This window comes from Macrobrachium rosenbergii, chromosome 56, assembly GCF_040412425.1.
Source record: "Macrobrachium rosenbergii isolate ZJJX-2024 chromosome 56, ASM4041242v1, whole genome shotgun sequence".
In the NCBI taxonomy this organism is placed as follows: domain Eukaryota; kingdom Metazoa; phylum Arthropoda; class Malacostraca; order Decapoda; family Palaemonidae; genus Macrobrachium; species Macrobrachium rosenbergii.
In genome coordinates, this window is record NC_089796.1 from 18,936,802 (window position 1) to 18,958,225 (window position 21,424).

The 21,424-nt window shown below is 34.6% G+C and overlaps 1 protein-coding gene across 9 annotated transcripts in view; it reads left to right on the forward strand.

Annotated features, from left to right (window-relative positions):
• The window catches only part of LOC136836291 (kinesin-like protein KIF12), a 147,257-nt gene that overhangs the window by 99,821 nt on the left and 26,012 nt on the right, over window positions 1-21,424 (forward strand). For 4 of the 9 annotated variants that reach the window (XR_010852364.1, XR_010852363.1, XM_067100358.1 and 1 more), the window contains 11 exons: window positions 311-452; window positions 10,288-10,406; window positions 10,647-10,751; window positions 11,391-11,505; window positions 12,082-12,192; window positions 14,181-14,326; window positions 14,754-14,839; window positions 15,716-15,754; window positions 18,154-18,373; window positions 18,522-18,631; window positions 19,006-19,170. Coding sequence is in view for 7 of the 9 variants with exons in the window: in XM_067100358.1 (XP_066956459.1) it covers window positions 311-452; window positions 10,288-10,406; window positions 10,647-10,751; window positions 11,391-11,505; window positions 12,082-12,192; window positions 14,181-14,326; window positions 14,754-14,839; window positions 15,716-15,754; window positions 18,154-18,373; window positions 18,522-18,631; window positions 19,006-19,170 (1,358 nt within the window). In the remaining 2 variants the exon portion in view is untranslated. The remainder of the gene's footprint in view (window positions 1-310; window positions 453-10,287; window positions 10,407-10,646; window positions 10,752-11,390; window positions 11,506-12,081; window positions 12,193-14,180; window positions 14,327-14,753; window positions 14,840-15,715; window positions 15,755-18,153; window positions 18,374-18,521; window positions 18,632-19,005; window positions 19,171-21,424) is intronic. The other 5 variants (XM_067100360.1, XM_067100359.1, XM_067100357.1 and 2 more) reach the window with 2 other exon arrangements.

The window sequence follows — 21,424 nt, forward strand, 5'->3', positions numbered from 1 at the left end:
CCTTTCTTTTTTGTTTATTTTTTTGGAAATCTGGAGTACCATCTACTGTGGACGGTACTAAAGTTTACAGCGTCCCTTTTCAGGCCGTAGCTGCCTTGCTTTCTGACTTACTTTTTCATACGTTCAGATTGTTTCTTTAACAGCACCTTGTTCCTGCTTTCACTTCATTCATGAACAAATCCTTCGGGCAAGTTGTATGAGGTTATAGATGTGGGACTCGGTGGTTCCGCCAAACTACTTTATAACATGAATACCATGACGCTTCCAGCAGACTGATTTAGTCTCTCTCTCTCTCTCTCCCTTCCCGCAGGCTGACGACGGAGTGTACGTCACGAGAAACGGAAAGATCAACTTCGTCGACTTGGCTGGATCCGAGATGACGAAGAAGACCAACTCGGAAGGGAAGACCTTAGAGGAGGCAAACAACATCAACAAGTCCCTCATGGTTCTTGGTGAGTGAATGTCAAAGGCCAGTAATCTCAATCAATGTCTCTAGGTCTACGTGTTTATGTGTGAGGGTGGTTCGACGCGATGCTTGTGAGCCTCCTGTGTAGTTTTGGGTTTAGGGGAAATTTTCGTTCGAAAATGTGGCAGTGACCATCATCTTGATCTTCCCCTAGAGCCATCCCTTGTTAGGGAAGACAAATTAACTGTTAAATGTTACGTTATCTCATCCTCCAAACTCTGTATCTCTGCCTGCGTCCTTAACTGATTATTTCCAATTTTCCACCTTTTAAGGGTCGAGCCTGATTATGTTAATGTTTGCGGTTAATGTTGTTCATGCTCCTTATTAAAATTGGTCATGGCTTTATAATCATAAGGCCAGTCATTCGCTCGACCCTTCGGCTACCACACTGAAAAGGTTTAATTTTTCAACGAAAACACTCGTGTGAATATTTTCGTTGGCCAGTGTCTTCCTTAATACCTCAACTAGACTTCGTGTAAATTGCTAAATGTTTTCTCTAGGATATTACAAGTGATTTATTTTGACCTTTAATGGAAGTCGTAAAGACATACATTTCTTTGATATGACACCGTACTACCTAAACATTCCAACCTTCATTTCTATTTGTAATTTATCTTTATCGCCTCTACGTACAAAGAGAACCGGTGAGGGACGTAAACACAAGTTAGTAGTCTACTTACCGTTTCCATATTATCGATTATCGGTTATTGACTCTACCACGTCGGTTGCTGTCATAAGGTTTTGCTGATCACGGTGGGCTCGTATTATTACAAAAAATTATTCCCATAAAATAATCTCATTTCGTTTTTCAATATTGACGACCTTGATGAAGATTACGGACGTCATCCCAACTTTTTTCTCTATTGAAGTGGACTTCTTAAGCACCATCAAGTTCATTTAAAATTTATTAGTTTTAATATGTTAGCACCATTTCGTTACTGTTTCTTATTTTGGTTCTCATCTTTCAGGAATGTTACATGTAAAGATTTCATATGCTGTGTGTGTGTTGGTTTGGTCTTTTCTGAAAAGAAATAATAAAGTAGCATTGGCATTACTGATATGGCAAAGTATCCGCAAGCTTTAAAGGGGATAAACTGATTCCTGTAATTAAAAGAAAATTATATACGAACAGGTAGATGATAAAGAAATGAAAATATAAACCCACAAACTGATAAATAATAACGTCATGAAAATACATAAGCCCCCAGGTAGGTAAATGATGAAAAAAGTCGAAACGTAAACCAACAAAAGGATGAATGAGAATAATAAGAATATTTGAACCCATAAAAGGATAAATGGTAATGTATTAAAAATGTATTAACCCACAAACGGATAATATAATGATATATATATATATATATATATATATATATATATATATATATATATATATATATATATATATATATATATATGTCTGTGTGTGTATACCAAAAGCAGGTAAATGATAAAACAATCATGTAAACCCAGAAACGGATAAATAATAATATGATAAAATTATATAAGGCCAGAAACGCTGAAATGTAAATGCAATAAAAATATAAGCCCAGAAACGGCCAAAAGATAAAGCAATGAAATATGAACCCACCGGCGGATAAAGGATATGGTAATGAAAATATAAACTTACAGACAGGTAAATAATAAAGTAATAAAACTGAAAACTAACAAATAAACAAGTAAACTAAAAACGCAATAAAGATGCCAACCCAAATACGCGCAAACTATAAAGTAATGAAATTACAAACCCCCCCAGTGGGAAGATGGCAGGTGCCCATCGTTTTGGGCCTTGGAAAAACGCAATCGTTATTCTCTTTGATGTGAATTGATGTGGAGCCGGGAATGCTCGGCCGAGTACGAGATGATTGATGGCATAAACAAAGCGCTGTCATGTCAAGGTTAGGTCGCTGTTTGCGTAACATAGGTAGGTGCCTATGCGGGTAAATTTGGCTGACGGCTTACTTCTACGTTCACGTTGTGGTTGTTTTTGGAGTGAGTGAGTTTCATGTTTCCTTGCTTTTGCGGGAGGTTGTTTAATATCGCTTTTGTGCGTGTGTGTGTGTGTGTGTGTTTTAAATTGAGCTTACTGTTGCTTTTTGTGAATGCGTGTCTGATCTTGCGGGGTTTCTTTTGAGGTATGAATATGAGATTAATGTTGCTATATATTGCGGGTGGATATAAGTCTAATGTTGCTTTGTTTTTGTGTAAATTTGAAAATCAATTTAGCTTTTTTGTGCTAATATGAGCTTAATGCTACCCTGTTTTAGTGTGGGTGTAATTTCAGCATTGCTGTGGGGGCGCGTGAATATGAGAATAATATTTCTTTTCGTGAGCCCGAATGAGTTTGATGTTGTTTTGTCCCGTATGAATCTGAGTTTAAAAGTGATTATGCGGTTGTGAGTTTAATGATGCTTTGTTTATTTACAAACGTGAGCTTTAATGTCACAGTTTTTTCTGTGAATACGCGATGAACGATCCTTTCTGTATAGAGTAAATTTAACCTTGCAACGTTTCTTTTTATACGTGGTTTTCAATATATTGTTGCTTTGTGTATGTAAAAATGAGTTTAATGCTGGTTTGTCCATGTGCATGAATATGAGTTTAATATTGATTTATGTGTGAATGTGTTTCACGTTTTTGTAAAGTATGGCATAACACCAGTAAAATGACGTTAGTTTCTTGATGTCCCCTCTAGTTCACTAAGCTTGATGTTCAGTTTTTTGTAAAAATTCATTTTCAAAACAAATACTTGGACACTTGTGTATCCGCACCGTAAAATAAACGTAATACAAAACAAGTAAAAAATGCGCTGAAGTTTCTTCGGCGTAATCGAGTTTTCTGTACAGCCGCTACAGCGTATAATCAAGGCCACCGAAAATAGATCTATCTTTCAATGGTCTCGGTATAATGCTGTATGAGCCGCGGCCCATGAAACTTTAACCACGGCCCGGTGGTAGCCTGGCCTATATCATTGCCAGACGCACAATTATGGCTAACTTTAACCTTAAATAAAAATAAAAACTACCGAGGCTAGAAGGCTGCAATTTGGTATGTTTGATGATTGGAGGGTGGATGATCAACATACCAATTTGCAGCCCTCTAGCCTCAGTAGTTTTTAAGATCTGAGGGAGGAGAGAAAAAAGTGCGGACGGACAGACAGGCCGGCACAATAGTTTTCTTTTCAGAAAACTAAAAACGTCGTGATGACCAGTCCCAATCCTGACAACATCACTTACCGAAACGAAGCTCGAACCAAGGTCATTCTTTATATTTATTATATAATACTTTATATATAGTTAGTCCAGCGGCGAGAGAGCCTGGCTCCAGGCTGGATGACAGCAGTTCTGGGAGTGTGTCCATTACCCGTGGACTATCCTTGTTGCACAAAAAATTTTATGAATGCTCATTGAATAGTTCTGAGTAGCTTTATAACAGATGTTCATACAAACAGATTCTTGAATAATATCCTCTCTCTCTCTCTCTCTCTCTCTCTCTCTCTCTCTCTCTCTCTCTCTCTCTCTCTCTCTCTCTCTCTCTCTCCAAGATATACGTTTGTGGGTTCATGCGTATTTTAGTGAATAACTTATATATTCTTTTTAGTTTGTTTATCATATTCCATAAACTATATTCATTGTACGTTGTTTCCCATAGAGGTAGCCGAAGCATAAAATTCTGACTTTGAAGTTGATGCAGGCGCTTCATTTGAAATGAATTCAATTTCTTGTAAAATTATAATTCACTTATAGATAAGGGAACCATACGCAAGAATAAGTCGCTGATGTTGTTGGATGAAAGAATTATAATTGCAAAATGGTCAGCATCGATAAGTTCAGTATACAGTATACCAGATATGAGTGCTGCAACCAAAAATTGAAAATGCTGTTTCTTTTCCGTTAAATCATGTCAGCAGTAGGTGTATTATATTTTACTTCGTAACCTTTTGCTTTATGAGTTATGTATCTTTTTAAGATAATGTTCACTTATGTACTAGATGTGAATAGTATCTTAATTTCAAACATTTTAACCAGAAGTAAATGTATTTCATTTTCCTTGACGATCCACACCATATTTAGAACAGAGAAAAAACTTCACTGCAGTATAATTATTCCGGAGCCTAATCCAGCGTCTGAACGAAGGCCTGGGGATTTCCAAACTTTGTATTTGCGTTTTGCGAATATGGTTGACGTGATCTGAGGCAACACGCACCAGGAAAGCATTGTGATTTATAAACTCATTAGTAGTTGGTTCGCCTCAGACATCATTCATTCTTAGGCCTCATTTTCTGGCTTATCTTAAATCGTATGATGATTTTCCCCTGAAAAGTCAGAGGGAAAGTCATTTTAATTGCTGAGGATTATGCAGTTTGTAATTTTTCCCAAGGTCGTTGGGTCAAATCAAAGACTTAATCGGGATGAATGGTTTTTTTTTATCAAGAAAAAACAATAGACGTTGAAGCATCATTTTTGTTTTCTCTGCAAATTTGTTGGGTCAAATCGTGTGACGTCATTTTGAATAATGAACTTTCTTTAATGAAATTGATTCATTTCTGTGTTTTTATTTTGCGATCCTTATTTCCGAAGATTTGCGCGAATGGTTTACCGTTTACTGAAATTTTCATTTGCAGTTAAGAATAAGAATAATAATTGGTGTTGTCATATACCTAGAAAGGTATACTGTGATAATGATTTCTTAATGGCTTTTTAGAAAAGTGAATTACTGTAACTATTCCCTATATAATTCTGAATATGTAATCATGGAAGTATAAAAGATGTTTACTGTTAGGGCATGTTTATGAATAAGTACGTGGGTGAGATTGATTATTGATAAAGATAATTTATTGTCTGTTGTGTGACCGTGAACTAAAGTATGAAGGGATGAAGCACTGATACGTGTAAATTGGTATATAGTCATATGGCTTGCTTTTTGTTGAATGTGTGGGCGGTATTGATAGGCATTCAAGAGAGAGAGAGAGAGAGACGAAGGAAGGTATTCTATTCCCTGCTTTTGCGTGACCTCAAACCTAAGTGAAGTATACTATCAAGAGCAGATCTCAGTTAATGATTTGCAAATCAATGGTTTACGATTTCTGGCAACAGATTCAAGGCCATGAAATTGTGACATTATTGGCAGGAAGGAATCTAAGTAAAATCAAGTATGCAGAGATTTCCTCATAACGAGTTCAGCCATTTTTTAAATTCCACTGCATGCACTGTTGTTTTCTGAGGTCCAGAATCGATTACATATTGAAATTGACTTTATGACGTCACTATTGGATGCGATGAGTATCTATATAGATAAGTAACGATTATGATTATTATTATCTAAGTAGATTATGAGCATCTGGAGTTGATCCGAAACTCAATTTGGATTGAAGGCCCTCTTTTATAATATGTGTTCTTTGCCTCTTCTTATTGTTACTACTACTAATACTGGTACTTCTTATTCTACTTTTATTATTATAATCACATCTAAAGTCAGTGGATGCATGGAGGATGTGAAGTTACTATACTAATATTTTAAACATTAATAATACTGTATTATAATATTATAACTATTGCTATTACTGTAACTATCAAAATATTGTTATTAATAATATCTTCATTGAAAAATGGTATTATCTAGATGAGGTGGAAAAATGGGGAGGGTGGAAAGAGAGAGAGAGAGAGAGAGAGAGGGGCGGGATTGGGTGGCCCAATGCTTCACGCCTCTTCTTCCAGCCTTAAAACGTCGATGAACGAGCAAATCAAACTCCACTGGGGGTTCTGGTGTTATGTTGGCCTAGAGCGACAAATCAATGGGAACCTGACAATGTGCATGCATGACCTCTAGGCTGCGTTGCCCTCGAGGTCTTCGTTTCATATCTGTGTTTTGCGTGGATTTATGTGCTTGCATGTACGTTTCGATTTGACGCGAAGTATGAAATTTTAACATATAAATTTGGAACATTTACGCCCTTTTACGCCACATCTTAGGAAGAGGAGAGAGAGAGAGAGAGATGTTTGTAGTATGCGATTTAAGAGGGTTATAACCTATATATTAAAGCCTTTGCTATTTAAATATCTTTAAATCTGCCCTGAGCTGATAAAATAGACGTTTTAGCTGTACAGGCACAGAAACTGTCTCTCATTTTTCTCCTTAAGGAGCAGTGTGAAAGGGACGACATAAACGGCAGATATTGTAATAAAAACGAAGAGAAAAATGGAAGCGAAACATTTAGACATTCCAGTCGCAGCTGTAAATTACTAGGGTTGAAAGGAACCACTTCATTTTATTTTAGATGGCCATTAGTGATTTCTCAGAACGGCTGTAAATATCAGTCAGTTATTTTGTACATTTTTTTTTTAGCGATTTTCGATGATGTTGATGTACCTTAGTGCAAGTTTCAAGGCATGTGGGAGTACAGATTGTAGGATATACCTAACATAAATTTCAAATCGAACTATGATGCAAGTTACAAAGAGTATCCCGATACAAATTTCAATGCATACCCTATTGCAAATTATATGGTATACCTCGATACAAATTTTAAGGTGTGTTCCTATACAGGTTTTAATGCAAATTTAAGGATATATTTAGATACAAATTTTAAGCCATGCCCTAATACGAATATTAGAGCTACCCTGATTAAAACGTCAAGTTATACCCCGTTACAAAGTCAGAGGTAATCACAATTTGTCATCAGAACACCGGGAAAATATAGATTTTAGAGAAGGTTCTTATTTTTCCCACTGAAGTTTAAACAGCGGCGGAGGTACCTCTCGAAAGTAAATCTATGGCTCGTACTGCAAAGGTTGAGAGTGTTATTGATGACATCATAGCTTTTTGAAAGTATGAATTTGTAATGAAACTTTGGTTTATATTTACTTTTTATCTAATTTATCGTGTTGCCTCACAACATCATTATACTATTTTAACCCGTACAGCACCGATCCTCTCACTATCACTATCGTTTCCTTGGCTTTCCACTACGGTGCTAAATTACTTGGACCCCGGGCACTCAGTTCCTTACAGCTATTCCTGCTATTATGCTATTACCTTCCTCTGAATAATAGGCTCATTTACGCGTAACTGTCGCAATTACAGAACTCGAGAGTAGCCATCCATCGTATGACAGTGTTACTTGTCTATTAATAATGATGTTTGGTAAAATGCAGTTGTCACAATTACAGAACTTGTTGAAGAATTTAGACCAGCTCGATTTTAATGGCACTGGGTTTATTCACACGGCTTTATCTTATCCAAGTAACACCAGACAGTGTACGAAATTTTGACGTCCTCGTATGATCGTCCGATTCGTAAAGGCCATGACCCTCTGCTACCAAGAGATGTAATTTTTTTTTTTTTTCAGTGGAGTGTTCATCTAGACACTATTTTCCGTAAATTCGTGTAAGTTCAAGTATGAATATTTTTATTTTAGTAAATAAACTGCAACAAAACTGTAATCAAAATTTAGATATAAATTTTGATGGATTATTGGAATTTTGTGGAAGTTGGAAAATCTTTTTATTTATTGGACTTGCGTTCTCACTGCCTGTTATCTGATGTTTGCCAGTCGACCCAGCTGGGTACCGGCGTCAGTTGGAGCAGGCCCGAAAGGTTATGCCCTTCTGGCGCCACCAAAAGGCGTGTGGTGAAAAAAATGTCCATATTTTATAAAATATTTACTTTTACTTTTTTTTACCAAATCATAAACTAACGGCAGAATTGAACTGTTATATGATCATTTTCGGATTATCGCTTGAAATATTCAGCATATGTCCACAGTGCCAGTTTGCTATTGGTCCATTTGTGGGTGTTAACATTGCCCCAGGCGAAAAAGAAGTAAAAGATATATGGGAAAATAGGAACGTGAAGTTCATTAAAGAAGTAGAAAGCAGAGCAGACCACACACACGTACACACACACACACACACACACACACACACACACACAGAGTTTCAGTTTAGCAATCTAATGAAACACCCTACATGATGGGGTAATGTTCATATTCATTTTATATATCCTGATAAATAATTTATAATGTTTAATGGAACTTTAATTAAATGTCAGAAATTTTGTTGTCGTATTAACTTATTTTGGTCGTGAGAGAATTTTCGGTATATCCAAGTTCTTGTTTCTTTTATCGCGTTAACTCGGTGTTCGATGACGATTAAGATACGGGTCGCTAAGGAAACGTATAAACAAGCTGGCTTACTGCTAGTAATTCTCTCTCTCTCTCTCTCTCTCTCTCTCTCTCTCTCTCTCTCTCTCTCTCTCTCTCTCTCTCTCTCTCTCTCTCTCTCTCCAAAGGACTAAACTGCAAGGGACGACTGACTTACAGATCACCTAAAGATGAAACTATTAATTTACTATTGTTCATTCTGCCAATTTTTATTAGACGTATTAGCCAAAGTCGCAAATCACTTTGTTGCTCACGAATTACAGTGCTTTGTGTTGTCAGCAAGTTATCACCAGCTGGATAAGTTATATTTGCCATTAGTTATTAGAGATAATCTTTGGTAAGCTTGGCACAAACAGATTTCTGTGCGAGCGTTCCCAGAAGTGCGGTCGTTTGTTTTGGGGACAGTAAACTTGAACAGAGCCAGCGTTGACACAATTCGTCTTATGCTTCTTATTGGCAGTGTGTCACTTACTCCTAACCTTTTTAAGAAAAAACCCAATGTAAAAGCATTTATGTTGATGATGCATCAGGGTATATTCCTGAATGAAGTTTCATTCAGATTATTTTAAGATTAAACTTAACGATACCCTGTTTTAAATATGTTTAATTGACATGCTACCCAGTTTATTTATTTGGTACCGATCAGATCATTAAAACTCAGGTAACTTAGTAAAGTATGCGCAGTTTCAGGGTTATTTTTAATTAGAAATATTTTATCAACCCAAACAAGACGAATATCTTTAATTAAGATCATCATTATCTTCAGACCTCCCCGATATTGAATGGGAGTCCATAACGTCATTTATGGCCAAAGATTGCGATCATTTCTGAGAATTAAGCGTTTTAATGCAAAGGCCATTCGACCGAGAAACTGACCAACCTCCTGTCAAAATAGTTGGTTTTAATATCGAGACTGCTATGCAAGTTCGTAACTTGTTAGCTTCTGTAAAAACATTTGTGCTCATTTTAAATAATAATAATAATAATAATAATAATAATAATAATAATAATAATAGTTTTTAAATACAGTTTCATTTGTGTATATGCTGCATTTATAAATAGGTCTCAGTAGTATCTGCATATATATGTACAAATAGACCTACAGTATATCGTCCTGACGTCCTCATACATTACATTTGCCTATTTGTAAATGCATACATTGCATTTACAAATAGGCTTTCATATTGTATGTATATAATAAATGTGCAGCAATTTTGTCTATATACTTTACGTTTACAGATACTCGAAAAGTCTTTAAGTCTTTGAGATGATTAAGTTTTGACGTGCACAATATTTGCATCTTCATATGCTCTTGCTCTTTTAAAATCCTGCTGTGTCCTGAATTTTCCAATAGTAAGAGAAGAATGTTCAGCAGTGACATTGCCTTGATTTTAGAGTGCTGTATTCCATTATTTGATGCACCATAAATTTACATAGAGTAGCATCTGAAGGGAGAGATACTCATTACACATGTTTCACATTTTTTTTTTATTTCATTTATTGTCTAAATTTTCTTCTCTTTAATTAACTACCTTGTACAGGACCGATGATGCCCTGCTAACATGAATTTCACTTTGGTACGTTCCTGAGTCTGCTTTACTTTTAGTCATAATATGACTAAATTACAACTTTAACTTGAATCGAGCTCTGTTTATGCCCACAGGCACCTGCATTGCTGCTCTTTCTGATCCCCGCAAGCGAGATGGTCATGTCCCATACAGGGATTCCAAGCTGACCAAGCTATTAGCTGATAGCTTAGCTGGAAATGGGGTCACCTTAATGGTAATGGATTTAAGATTGTTATTTTTGGGAATGTTAGCTATATTATGATAATATGCAGTTGGGTTATCATAATAAGATTTTTTTTTTTAATATGGTTTCATTGTGGTGATATTAAATGGGCATTCTATTCGGTTGAAATCTGTTAGGGAAGTTCATGACCCTTTTGCTGATTCCATAAGAATGTGTGTATCATGACTAATAATAGTGGTAATGATGCCAATGAATGGTATTATCTTCCAGATTGCATGTGTGTCTCCAGCAAAATCCAACATTAGTGAAACAATCAACACCTTGCGGTATGCCTCAAGGGCTAAACGAATTCGCACCAAACCTATAATCGTAATGGTAATTAGAAAATGTTTGTTGTTACTCAGTTTGATGGTTGTTATCACTGTGATCAGTATATAAAATCTGGAAGTAAGTGGAAACCATTTCCTTACATTATTCTCTAATATATTATGTGGTCAGTCCTTGGTCTGTGAAGACTGTTTCTCCATGGGTTATTTAGTAAATGAATGTTCATGATGTTTACTTTGACTGAGAAAGAGAAATTCCATTAACATGCAGACAGTAATTAAAAATATTGGTAATTTTCTGTATGCTGTACTTTTGTTCCATGTTGGGAAATTGCAATCATTGTAAAATCCCAAATACAGTCCTGTTAACCCAGTTTTGTACTAAAGAACTGCAAACACAAAAATCACGTTTGAAAGTCATTGTAGGATGCATCTTATTCCTTGTCTTTTTTGCGGCCATGAAGAATTTTGAACGGTAGATTCATGTGTATACTGTACAGTCTGCAAAGATTTTTTTGATCTCTAAATCCAGTTTCGTGAACTGTGTGAGCAAAGCATGTAACTGTGTGAGTTATTCTTCTATTTTTTTGTCAAGTTGACTGTAACCTAAGTCACATATTTAGGTAAATCACAGAAGCTTGTACTAAAGTTCTTTTTCTGTGGTTCACAATGCTCATTTTACCCTCAGGACCCAAAAGAGAAAGTTATCATGAGTTTGCAACGAGAAGTAAGTCTTTTGAGAGAAGAGAATGCCCACCTGAAAATGCTACTCGACATAGCTGCTGTAGATGGAGTTCCTAATGGTAGGATGTATATCAGTACCTTCTGGCTTAGACTGTAATGTTCTCTGATTTAATGAAAGTTTTTATGTAATTTCATAGTCAACTTAGAAAGGTTATACTTTACAGTACAGTAATAATATATTTTTAGATTCCATGTTTATTGTTGACATTCATTTTAAACTCATACAAGTATTGTGAAGTTGTGATAATGTACTGTCTTTATCTTTTTGAATATCATATAAACATATTGTTTAGCAGTTGTTGTGACTGTACTACAGTATACAGCATTCAGTAATTAAAAGTACAGTATAATTTGTAATCATTACAGTAACTGTTATTAAGTTTTTATGTAAGTGTTAGTGTATAGTTTTTTATATCATTCTGTTGTATCTGAACTGTAACTCTTAGTATGTAATTAGCATAGGTATTCTTTGTAAAGTTTAAGACATTAGTATTATGAACATTAAATATTTGTAGGCCTACTTCTAAAAATCTAATTAGCAGTATCATATGTGGGCACAAATGATTAGGTATATGTATTATGCATTTAATAAAACAGTCCAGTGAACTCATTTCTTTAAAATGTTGAAATTGCAGGTACTGGAGAGGCACAAAATGGACAGACTGATGCTGAAGGCAATATCATTCACCTCAGAGGAGTTGGTGAACTTAATGGTGCTGGTAATGATGCAAAAACTCATGTAAATTGTGAGTTATTTCTACAGAAATACTTATACTATACTAGTACAGCTGTAATTGTAAAATAACAATACAGTATTTGTTATAATTCTATTGAATTACCTAGAAGAAATATCTTTGTTCTTGGAAACAGTAATTTAAGAAAATAACTGCATCAGATTACTGTAATGATCTACAGTATTTTCTGTTCCCAAATAGGAGTTATGTAATGAACAGCTGTCATGGACAGACAGACTGGGGTTGGTGAACCATTATTTAGTACAGGAATCATTGAATTTTGAACTAATAGATTGCAAAGAGAAGTTATTGATGGGCACGACAGGTGCACAGCCTGTTTTTTCTATATTGTGTACCTGTATACAGTATGTGCTTTGGCTTTGAAAACAAGTTTTTTGCATATGCATATGATAGTACTCTATTTGCATCAGTCATATCTCTTCAGTTGAGACCTGTGGTTGCTGAATCTCTTAATAGTGTGTTTGCTAAAATTAGTATATGGTTCAAATTATGAGGGATAAAGTTAAACCCTACTAAACTCAAAGTATGGTTGATGGTAGTTTAGGATGTTGAAACTTTCCCCCCCCCCCAAAAAAAAATAATAAAATAAAATAAAATGCATACACAGACACATCATTTTTTATTGATAGTGTTTCTTCAACCTGATGCAGCTCATTTAAAACTTTGGGGCCCATTTCTGATTGCAGATTCACTTTTGAGAAACATATCCAGTCCATCTATTCTTCAGTTGCACAAAATATCTGTGTACAGTATTGAGTTATTCATTCAAGATTTTGGAGGCATGTCTTCAGAGGAAATGTTTTTATTCATATATTCTGCATATTTTGAATATGGTTCCCCTGTTTTGTCTTCAGACTTGAGTTCTATTAAATTTCATATCCATGATCTTGATATTAATCTCCGGCACCATTTTTCATAACATTCAGATCTTCCAAGACTATAACATCCACCACATACTTCTAGAAATGTAGTTAATTCTAGCAATCTTTCCTTTTCTGTTGTAAATTTCTAGGGACTTTATTCCTCTTGGGACAAAATTATGAAATACTCTTCCTTATCATGTAGTTGAATCATTGGAACTTTAGAAGCTAAAACTTGATAGAAATGCTCGTTTGTTGTCCAGGCTCACATGAGTCTTACTTCACAGTTTATTTGTTTTTATAATTGAATTTTCTCATTTGTTCATTTTTTATATTTCTCTGTACTTCCATATTTCTTCTTCTGTACTGGTCCATTTCCCTGGTCAGATCCCTTTGACTTGTAGTACAGTATTCTGCTTTTCTAATTACATTAGGCTAATATAATAATAATAAATTCCTCACAGCTATATTGGAAAAGGAAGGAGAACGCTAAAGGAAGCAACGTTTTGTCCTCCACTGCACTGCTCATCAACAGATATGTACACAAAACAGTCACCTGAGCCCAGATGACCCTTGATATATTATTGGGTACTCCCATATGTAATTGCTCTGAGAGCAATTTTTTTGTCATATTAAGGAAGAGTTATTTCTGGCTGAATTTTTCAGATCAAAGAGATATTTCTTAGCAAATGGTGTCCTAAAGTGAGGCCTACCAGAATATGCTTTTTTTTTTTGGATGCATTACCAATGGGAGATGTCTCCTTTAATTACTGATAAATGTATTTCTGTTCTTACTAGACATAAGATAGGAAGGTTAGTATAAATCTAAATTAGCCAAGGCTTGCTTCTTATCTGAAGACTCCCATTCTTAGCAGTTAAGGAAAGATCTGACTACATTATATAGAAAAGACCACCCAATCCCATTGCTGTGAAACAGCAATTTCAAGTTTAATGTGTTCTCTGATACTGTTGTATATATCAGTTTACCACTTATGTGATGTTATATGCAAACATATACTGTATGTGTGTAGGTTATGATGAAGGAAAATTTATATGGCTGTAATATATTATATTAGCAGGAATTCTGATGAAGTAATATTCTCTTTTTGTGTTTTTCAGTCCATCCAACAATGCCATCTCGCCAGGCATCTTTTAGAGTTGATAAAGAAAAACTAGCAAGTCTTGATAATGCAGAACTCATCAATCTTGTACAGCAGTATATGATACAGCATGAAAATGTTATGAGGGAGAACAAAGAACTTCAGGTAATGATAATATAGATTTTCTTATTACTGTACTTTTCTGTATAGAGTACGAATTTATTATACAGTAAATGTAAGGTATTCCTGCTTCGTGCTGAACTTTGGTGTGGACATAGTAAAATTTAAGTGTGCGATGCAGGTTTCTTCTTTTTAATGCTGTTGAGCTAAATTTGTGCAATATTCTTGATATGAAATAAGTTGCTCTTTGTCAGTTTTCATATGAAAATTTTACCAAAGTACATTTAATTTTCCTGTAATGTTTTTTATATCAAATTTTTCTTACCAAATTATAATAAACTATAGAATAAAGTAGAATTTTATCAACATAGGAAATGGATTAGATATTCAAATAAAATGAGATCTCTAATTTGCATGTTATTAACAAATTGTAGGAATACAAAAGGAAACTAATGAATTAAAATTATTGTAGGCAGTAACAGAAGCACTGGCAAGGGATCAAGACTTAGTGTGCAAGGAAAATGAACGACTGCTGAGAAAACTCGAGGATGTTAGCAGGTAATTTTACCCTTAAAATGCTAGCAGCCACTGGATCTCTGATATCAGTAATGCTCTTATTTTGCATTAAAGCTTTTTACTTAGTAAAGTAGACTTCAAGGATTTTTGAAGGTAGCTGTTGGACAGTAGGAAGTAGAATTATTGCTTGTAAAGAGCTTTAGACAGTATCCAGAATTATTGTGCACTGAATGTTTCCCAGTTATATATTGTATATGCAAATGCTTTTAATTGCAAATTCTTGTATTGTTAAAATGTTACTGAATGATGGTATTTAGTGTGTAATTTATTACTTTCTTGATATGTACAAATATATTAGTTATACTCTTTTTATTCATTCCATATGTAATGACTAAAAGTTTTCATAAAACTGCATGTTTCATGTTCAACTTGCCATTTGAGCTAGAATAAAATTATGAGTCAGGTGAAAAAGCAATGCATGCATAGAAAATAGAAAATGAATCAAAAGAAGCACAATATTTCTTTCATCCAAGTAGTACCTGAAAAATGTGGTGTGAAGATTTAGAAACGGATGTAATTTAATTTCTCCTGAATGCAGTCTTGTTTAGTATGAATGATCCTGTCCTAAGAGAAGGGATTTGTGTCTTCTTTTAGCATTTTCTTAGCTTCTCATTTTTATTTGCACCCTCTTAAATAAGATTTAGGAGCACCTATACTTGAAACATGAAAATAATTTGTATGGGTCCAGTCAAGTTTTGCAGTCACTTGCAGAATTATTTTCATTCTTTAAATGGAAAAAATAAATGCAAGTGTATCAGTGCTTGATTAGGTCGATAAAAAGATGTTTGCAGTGCCAGGTAGATCAGTTGCTAGAGCATATTAGACTTTTAAAACCTTTTTGGTCACTCTTCATTGCAGGGGAACTGATACTGTTAGTAAATCAGCTAAAGATGAGAGGTGAGTGACCCCCTGCAATATGTCTTGCTTGATCAATGGCTCCTGTGATAGTCCCATGTTTTGTGATTGTTTGTTGAATTAAGCCTGCTTTTGGATTGATATTTAGATGTGTGATGTAGGGACTTATTTGTTACCATCTTAGTGCCTGTAGGGAACACCACTTACAGAATGCCTTGTCTGGGGCACTGTAAATGATACTAAAGGTTCTTTGCACTGTCTCTTAAGCTCATGCAGCATTTACTTTCTGCTTTTTAATTTTCACCTGTTCCCTTTTGTTTCTTCTTACTTGGCTGTCTAATTCCTTTTACTTTAACTTGCTCCAATTTTCATCTAAGAACAAATTCTTAAGGTAAGCCCCATGTAAATTAGAAATGTTACTCAGTGGTTTTGTCAATCTTATTTATGATAATAATAATAATAATAATAATAATAATAATAATAATAATAATAATAATAATAATAATATCTATGGAATATACAAATATCACATTTACTCCTTTGTGGCATTCATTCAGCCTCATCTCACTTTTCATCTATCTCTTTATTTTCTCAGTGGTCTGGTTAAAGTAAGATATACTTAATTAATTTTCTTCCCACTTTAAACTTTCCAACTTCAGTTTTACTTTGTTCCATTTTTCTTCTTTCAAGCAAAAGTAAATCCTTTAGGCAAGTCATGCAAGACCCTGGCAAGCCATGTAAGACCCTAGAAATGTGACTGAGTGGTGTTGTTAAGCTGCTTTATTGTAGTAATACAATAAATAATAATTATTTGTTTTGGGCCAGTAGAGGGTTACTATGTTTATTTTATACTGTAGACAGTACTAAGGTTCTGTAATGCATCCCTTCAGCCCTATCTGCATCACTTTCTGCCTTTTCATCTATTCCCTTCAGGGTCTTCTAACATGACTATCCAACTGTCTTTTTCTTGCTCCAGTTCCCATCCCCACATTAAAGAACAAACTGCTTGGGCAAGACCTGTGATAGGCTACAAATTTGACAAGGTGGTTTGGTTACACTTCTGCACACAGTAATGATAACTGTTTCAGTATTTATTGAGATCCAAATTGCTACATTTCCATTTTTTGTATTAAAATTGGTCAGATTATTTATACTTTGAGAACTCCAGTTCTACCGTACGTAAGTTTATTTGAAGAGCATTCATGGTATAGTAAGTATCAGTTACAGTAGATATATTTGAGCTATTTATATTTCATACTTTTCAGGCATCAGAAACATTAAACAGTTGAACCTGAAGGAAAGCTTCATGCTTTACTTTTATATTACTTTATGGGCTCGGTGTTTTATTACATTGTAATAATTTCAGTGCACATGCTCTTTTCTGATTACAATACAAAGCTTTTTTTATGATGTTATTCTATGGCGTAAATATATGTTTTTTGCACGTTCTTATTTTACAAATTACGATTCAGTTAGATGTCCAAGTCTTCGGCCAAGGGCCTAGGAAGACTTAGTTCAGAAGCCAAACTTTCATAACCAACAGTTAAAAGGATACATGAGGTACAGGCATTTATTATGGTACTGTACTATGATTTTTGTGGAATTCAGAGACACACAATCCTGATACACAGAAAGGGCATGATGCAAAGTAAGTAATGTTAATGGAAAGTACTTGCAACTTACATGAATTAGTTCAGCCCTCCTCCAGAGGCAACAAACTGTTAGATGTCTGGCAAAAATACTCACCAGTTTTAAAGACAGTATGGATTTACCTCTTTCTTAGGTGATAAAGCACATGCATGTTGCTGCACTACTGTACAGTATTTGCTTGCTACTGCACATCTGGAAAGGCATTCTTTGTGGTGCTTTTTTGATGTTGGCTTTAATGAGATGAGCATTGATGAGATACACTGTACCTAGAGCACTTTAACAACAGAGTACTATATGGTTATTTTGCTGGCATTTTAATGCTGTATGATTTAAAGAATAAAAAAGTATATTACTGTACATTGAAATAAAAGTAGTACAGCTTACCCAACATTTTTATTTCAGGAATAGCTTTGTGACCACTGTTTACTATAGAATTGATCATTTCATTATGTGTAAAGTTAAAAAACTACAATACTTTTTACAGCAGCATTAAGTAAGTAGTAAAGTGTTGGCCAAATATTAGAAACCTAGAATATAACTGTGGTATCTTTTAGAAAATATGGCGGCAAACAACTGACTGTATGGTATACATGTAGAAAATAGGAGCATAATGTCACATACCTGAATTTCTTATACAAACAGTAATTATTTTATGTATGGTTTTGTAAAATCAAAAGTCACAGGAACTCATCAAGAATCTTTGATTTCATGCATTAGGTATTTGATTTACTTAGACAAAACATCATGATCAAGATTTCAAAACTTTATTGTGGCATGTCATTTCATTTTAGTGTGTGCCGGCGATCACCAATTGTGCCTGCTCAACCCATGGTGTCTGGTGATGAGATTTTAAATGCCTCCATGACTGGAAACTTCAAAGCCCTAAATGGCATTCTGTCAGGTAGAAACAGGTCCCAGGTCAACAGCTCTTTCAGGTCACGTTCTTTGCCTTCATCCTCATCCTCTTCTCAAGTGTGGATTAATCCTCTTAATGATTCCTCTAGAGGAAGGGTGAGGCTCTTTATAATTTTTCCAAGTTTTGAGGAATAGAAAAAAAATTAAACTGTTACAGTTGTAGAATACATTACCAAATACCAGTACTATATACTTTAGTCATTTATCTTGTCTATAATGATGGTTTTTTTTTTTCTACCTTTAGGATGTTCCTACAGCTTCAGGCTCAGCTCCTGGTAGTAGTGGTGGTGGGATACCCCATCGTTTGCCTGAGTCAATCAATAAGGAACTTGAAAAACGACGTATTGGGAAAAGGTAAATGTGTAAAGATTAGTTAGTAATGTGTAATGTTACATTTTCATTCTCATGAGGTGGTGAATTTTAAAACAAGAAGTTTTGTCAAATTTATCCTTTAAAGTAAAAGTTTTGTGAATCATTTTGATGGGAGGGTGTAGTTTTAAAATGTACTGTATATAAATCTATATTTAGCTGGTGATTTTGATGAGGCTTTCAGTTATGAACAAAAAAGACAGGTCATGCAATAATTGCTATGTTAAGTTAATAATAGAGCTGTATACATATCTTTTTTTTTATTATCTTAAGGTTAAAATACACTGTAAATAAGAAACTAAAAGCATTTAATGAGTTATTTTATTTTGTATTTAAACTACTCTTCATCCAATTTCTAGTCTCAATGACCTGACGGGAACAGGCAGCGGTGGCCGTGAGCGCAACAGCAGAGGTGGCCGCCGAAACAGCTGGGAAAATGGACAGGATGGTGCTGCAATGCCCTCAGTGAGAAAGCCAACTGTGAGAAACAAGAATATGTCTCCAGGAATGGGACCTGGTAAAAGGTAGGAATATATCAGTGGGCCAAAACTGACAAACATATGAACAGTAGAGTACAGTTTTTTATTACTGTATTCTGAATTCAATAATATATGAGACTGTACTGTCCTAGAATTAATCTGTAAATTTCCTTACACTTACATATAACACTCAAAGTGAGGTAAAGTCCCATCTGGAGACAACTTGACTATAGCTTATTCATACAAACTACTGTAAGAGTTACTGTTTTTTAGGGCTGCTATGTTACTACTTTTTATGGCTTGCAGAAATACCCTGTATAGCCTAAAACTACTACCATAAGAGCACCTGATTACATTTTATTGCTTGTAAAGGATACAGGTCAGCTTTTTTTTTTTTTTTTTTTTTTTTTTTTTTTTTTTTTTTTTTTTTTTTTGCCATTTTGTGAAAATTTTTACAAAATATGTTTTGTCAACTCTTGCAATCTTTTTTTTTGGATGTACAGTTTTTAAATTTTCCTGATTTGTAATACTCAAGACATAGCAATTTTTGAATTGCAAGAACTTTCTTTAGTGAACTTTCTTTAGTGTGCAGTAAGCAAATTATTGTACATTGAAATCATAAACATATATTTGTCCCTTACCTTTACTTTGGTTTCTTCGTAGATGTCCAACATGAGACTCATTTTTGTTTTGCTACAAAGGCTTATGTATGAGCAGACTTTAAACTGTAGCTAAAAAGCAAAATAATGTAGTTCATTGAAAAATCTTGGTGAAATGCTTTCCAAAGAGCAGAGTACTTCAGCAGGGTTTTGGAGATGAAACCAGAATGATTATCATTTTCGAATCATTCGTCACTGAAATATGAAGGCCGTTTATTCTACTGCTGTTACAGTATTCAAGTCTCCAGGACATAATTTTTTAAGAATATATAAATCTTGAAGAAAGTGCATTCTACCACAACTTTTCACAAATACTGTATGTACTGTAACTGCACAAAGTACTAACTGATGCACCCTCAGTTGGTGTTTCACAATCAGTATTACTATTGTTACTGTACACTGATTCATCACAGCAAATTTATGTTATGGAATGATGAACTATAGAGCCCATTTTGATGCACAGTAGTGTTTGTGTTAGGAAATAATTGAAGTTCTGTGCTGTACAGTGCTGTAACAGCTACTTAAAGTTTATCAAGCAACATTTTAATTTTGGCAAGTACCAAAATTAGTTTATACAGTAACTGCTTATCATCCTTTAAACTGCTCTGTGGAAAGCACTTAGGTACTTTCTCTTATATCGTAGTAGATTGTTTTGCTACTAAATCATAGATTCTGTCTCAATAATATCTTTAAATTAATATTAGTAAAGCACAAAGACAGTGCTGTAAAGTACAATACTGTACGTGAAACGAGATGTAGTGCAGTAACTTTTACTTCCATTCTTCATAGCATGCATGATTGTTCAAAGGGAGTCCTTTTATAAAGGTAGATGTAACTAATAAGTTAAAAATGAGACTCATGAACAGGTTTTGCCATAACATCAACCATGACTCAGAAATGCAACCTCTTCAGCCTGGGTGGTAATTGGCTAATTTATGTCAACTAACTTATACCAATAAAAAACAAACACCACTTGAGCTAGACTAAATGCAGTGTATTTGGTGACCATGGATTCTGACTAGTGTTTTGGTATCTCGCATTTTGGAAACCCAGTTGATGAAATTGCAGTATCCACAGATGAAAATCACCACAGTGCATTTTAAGTCAAAGTCACATGGGTAGTAAAGGCTTAGGGTTTCTTCAGTAAAACTTATGGAAAGGATACTGGCTTGTTCTGGGTGCTGGCTGAGGTGTAATGTGCCACAAAGAACTTTTTGCAGTTTTGGGCACTGACTTTAAGCATACCTCGAAGTGCAAGTATGTAATATTATGAAACTTAAAGTAAAATGGCAAGAATAATAAAAGATCATAGACTGAATCTAATAATGATGGTACAGTACAGTACAAAGGTTTGAACAAGTACTGTGTAAACTATAAAATCTTTTTAGGGGAATTTCATCCTAAATGGTTATTTCAGATATATCCATAGCCTATATCTCTTTAGGGGAATTTCATCCTAAATGGTTATTTCAAATATATCCATAGCCTATATAAGAACAAATTTCCTGAAAGTTAGTACATATAAAGTAAATCCAAACCACCTTATGGGATAAGCAGAAGGTAGGCTCAAACAAAATATTAAACCTGTCATCTCATAATTGATAAGGAAGTGACCTATCACTGCATTCGGTACCTGTGAA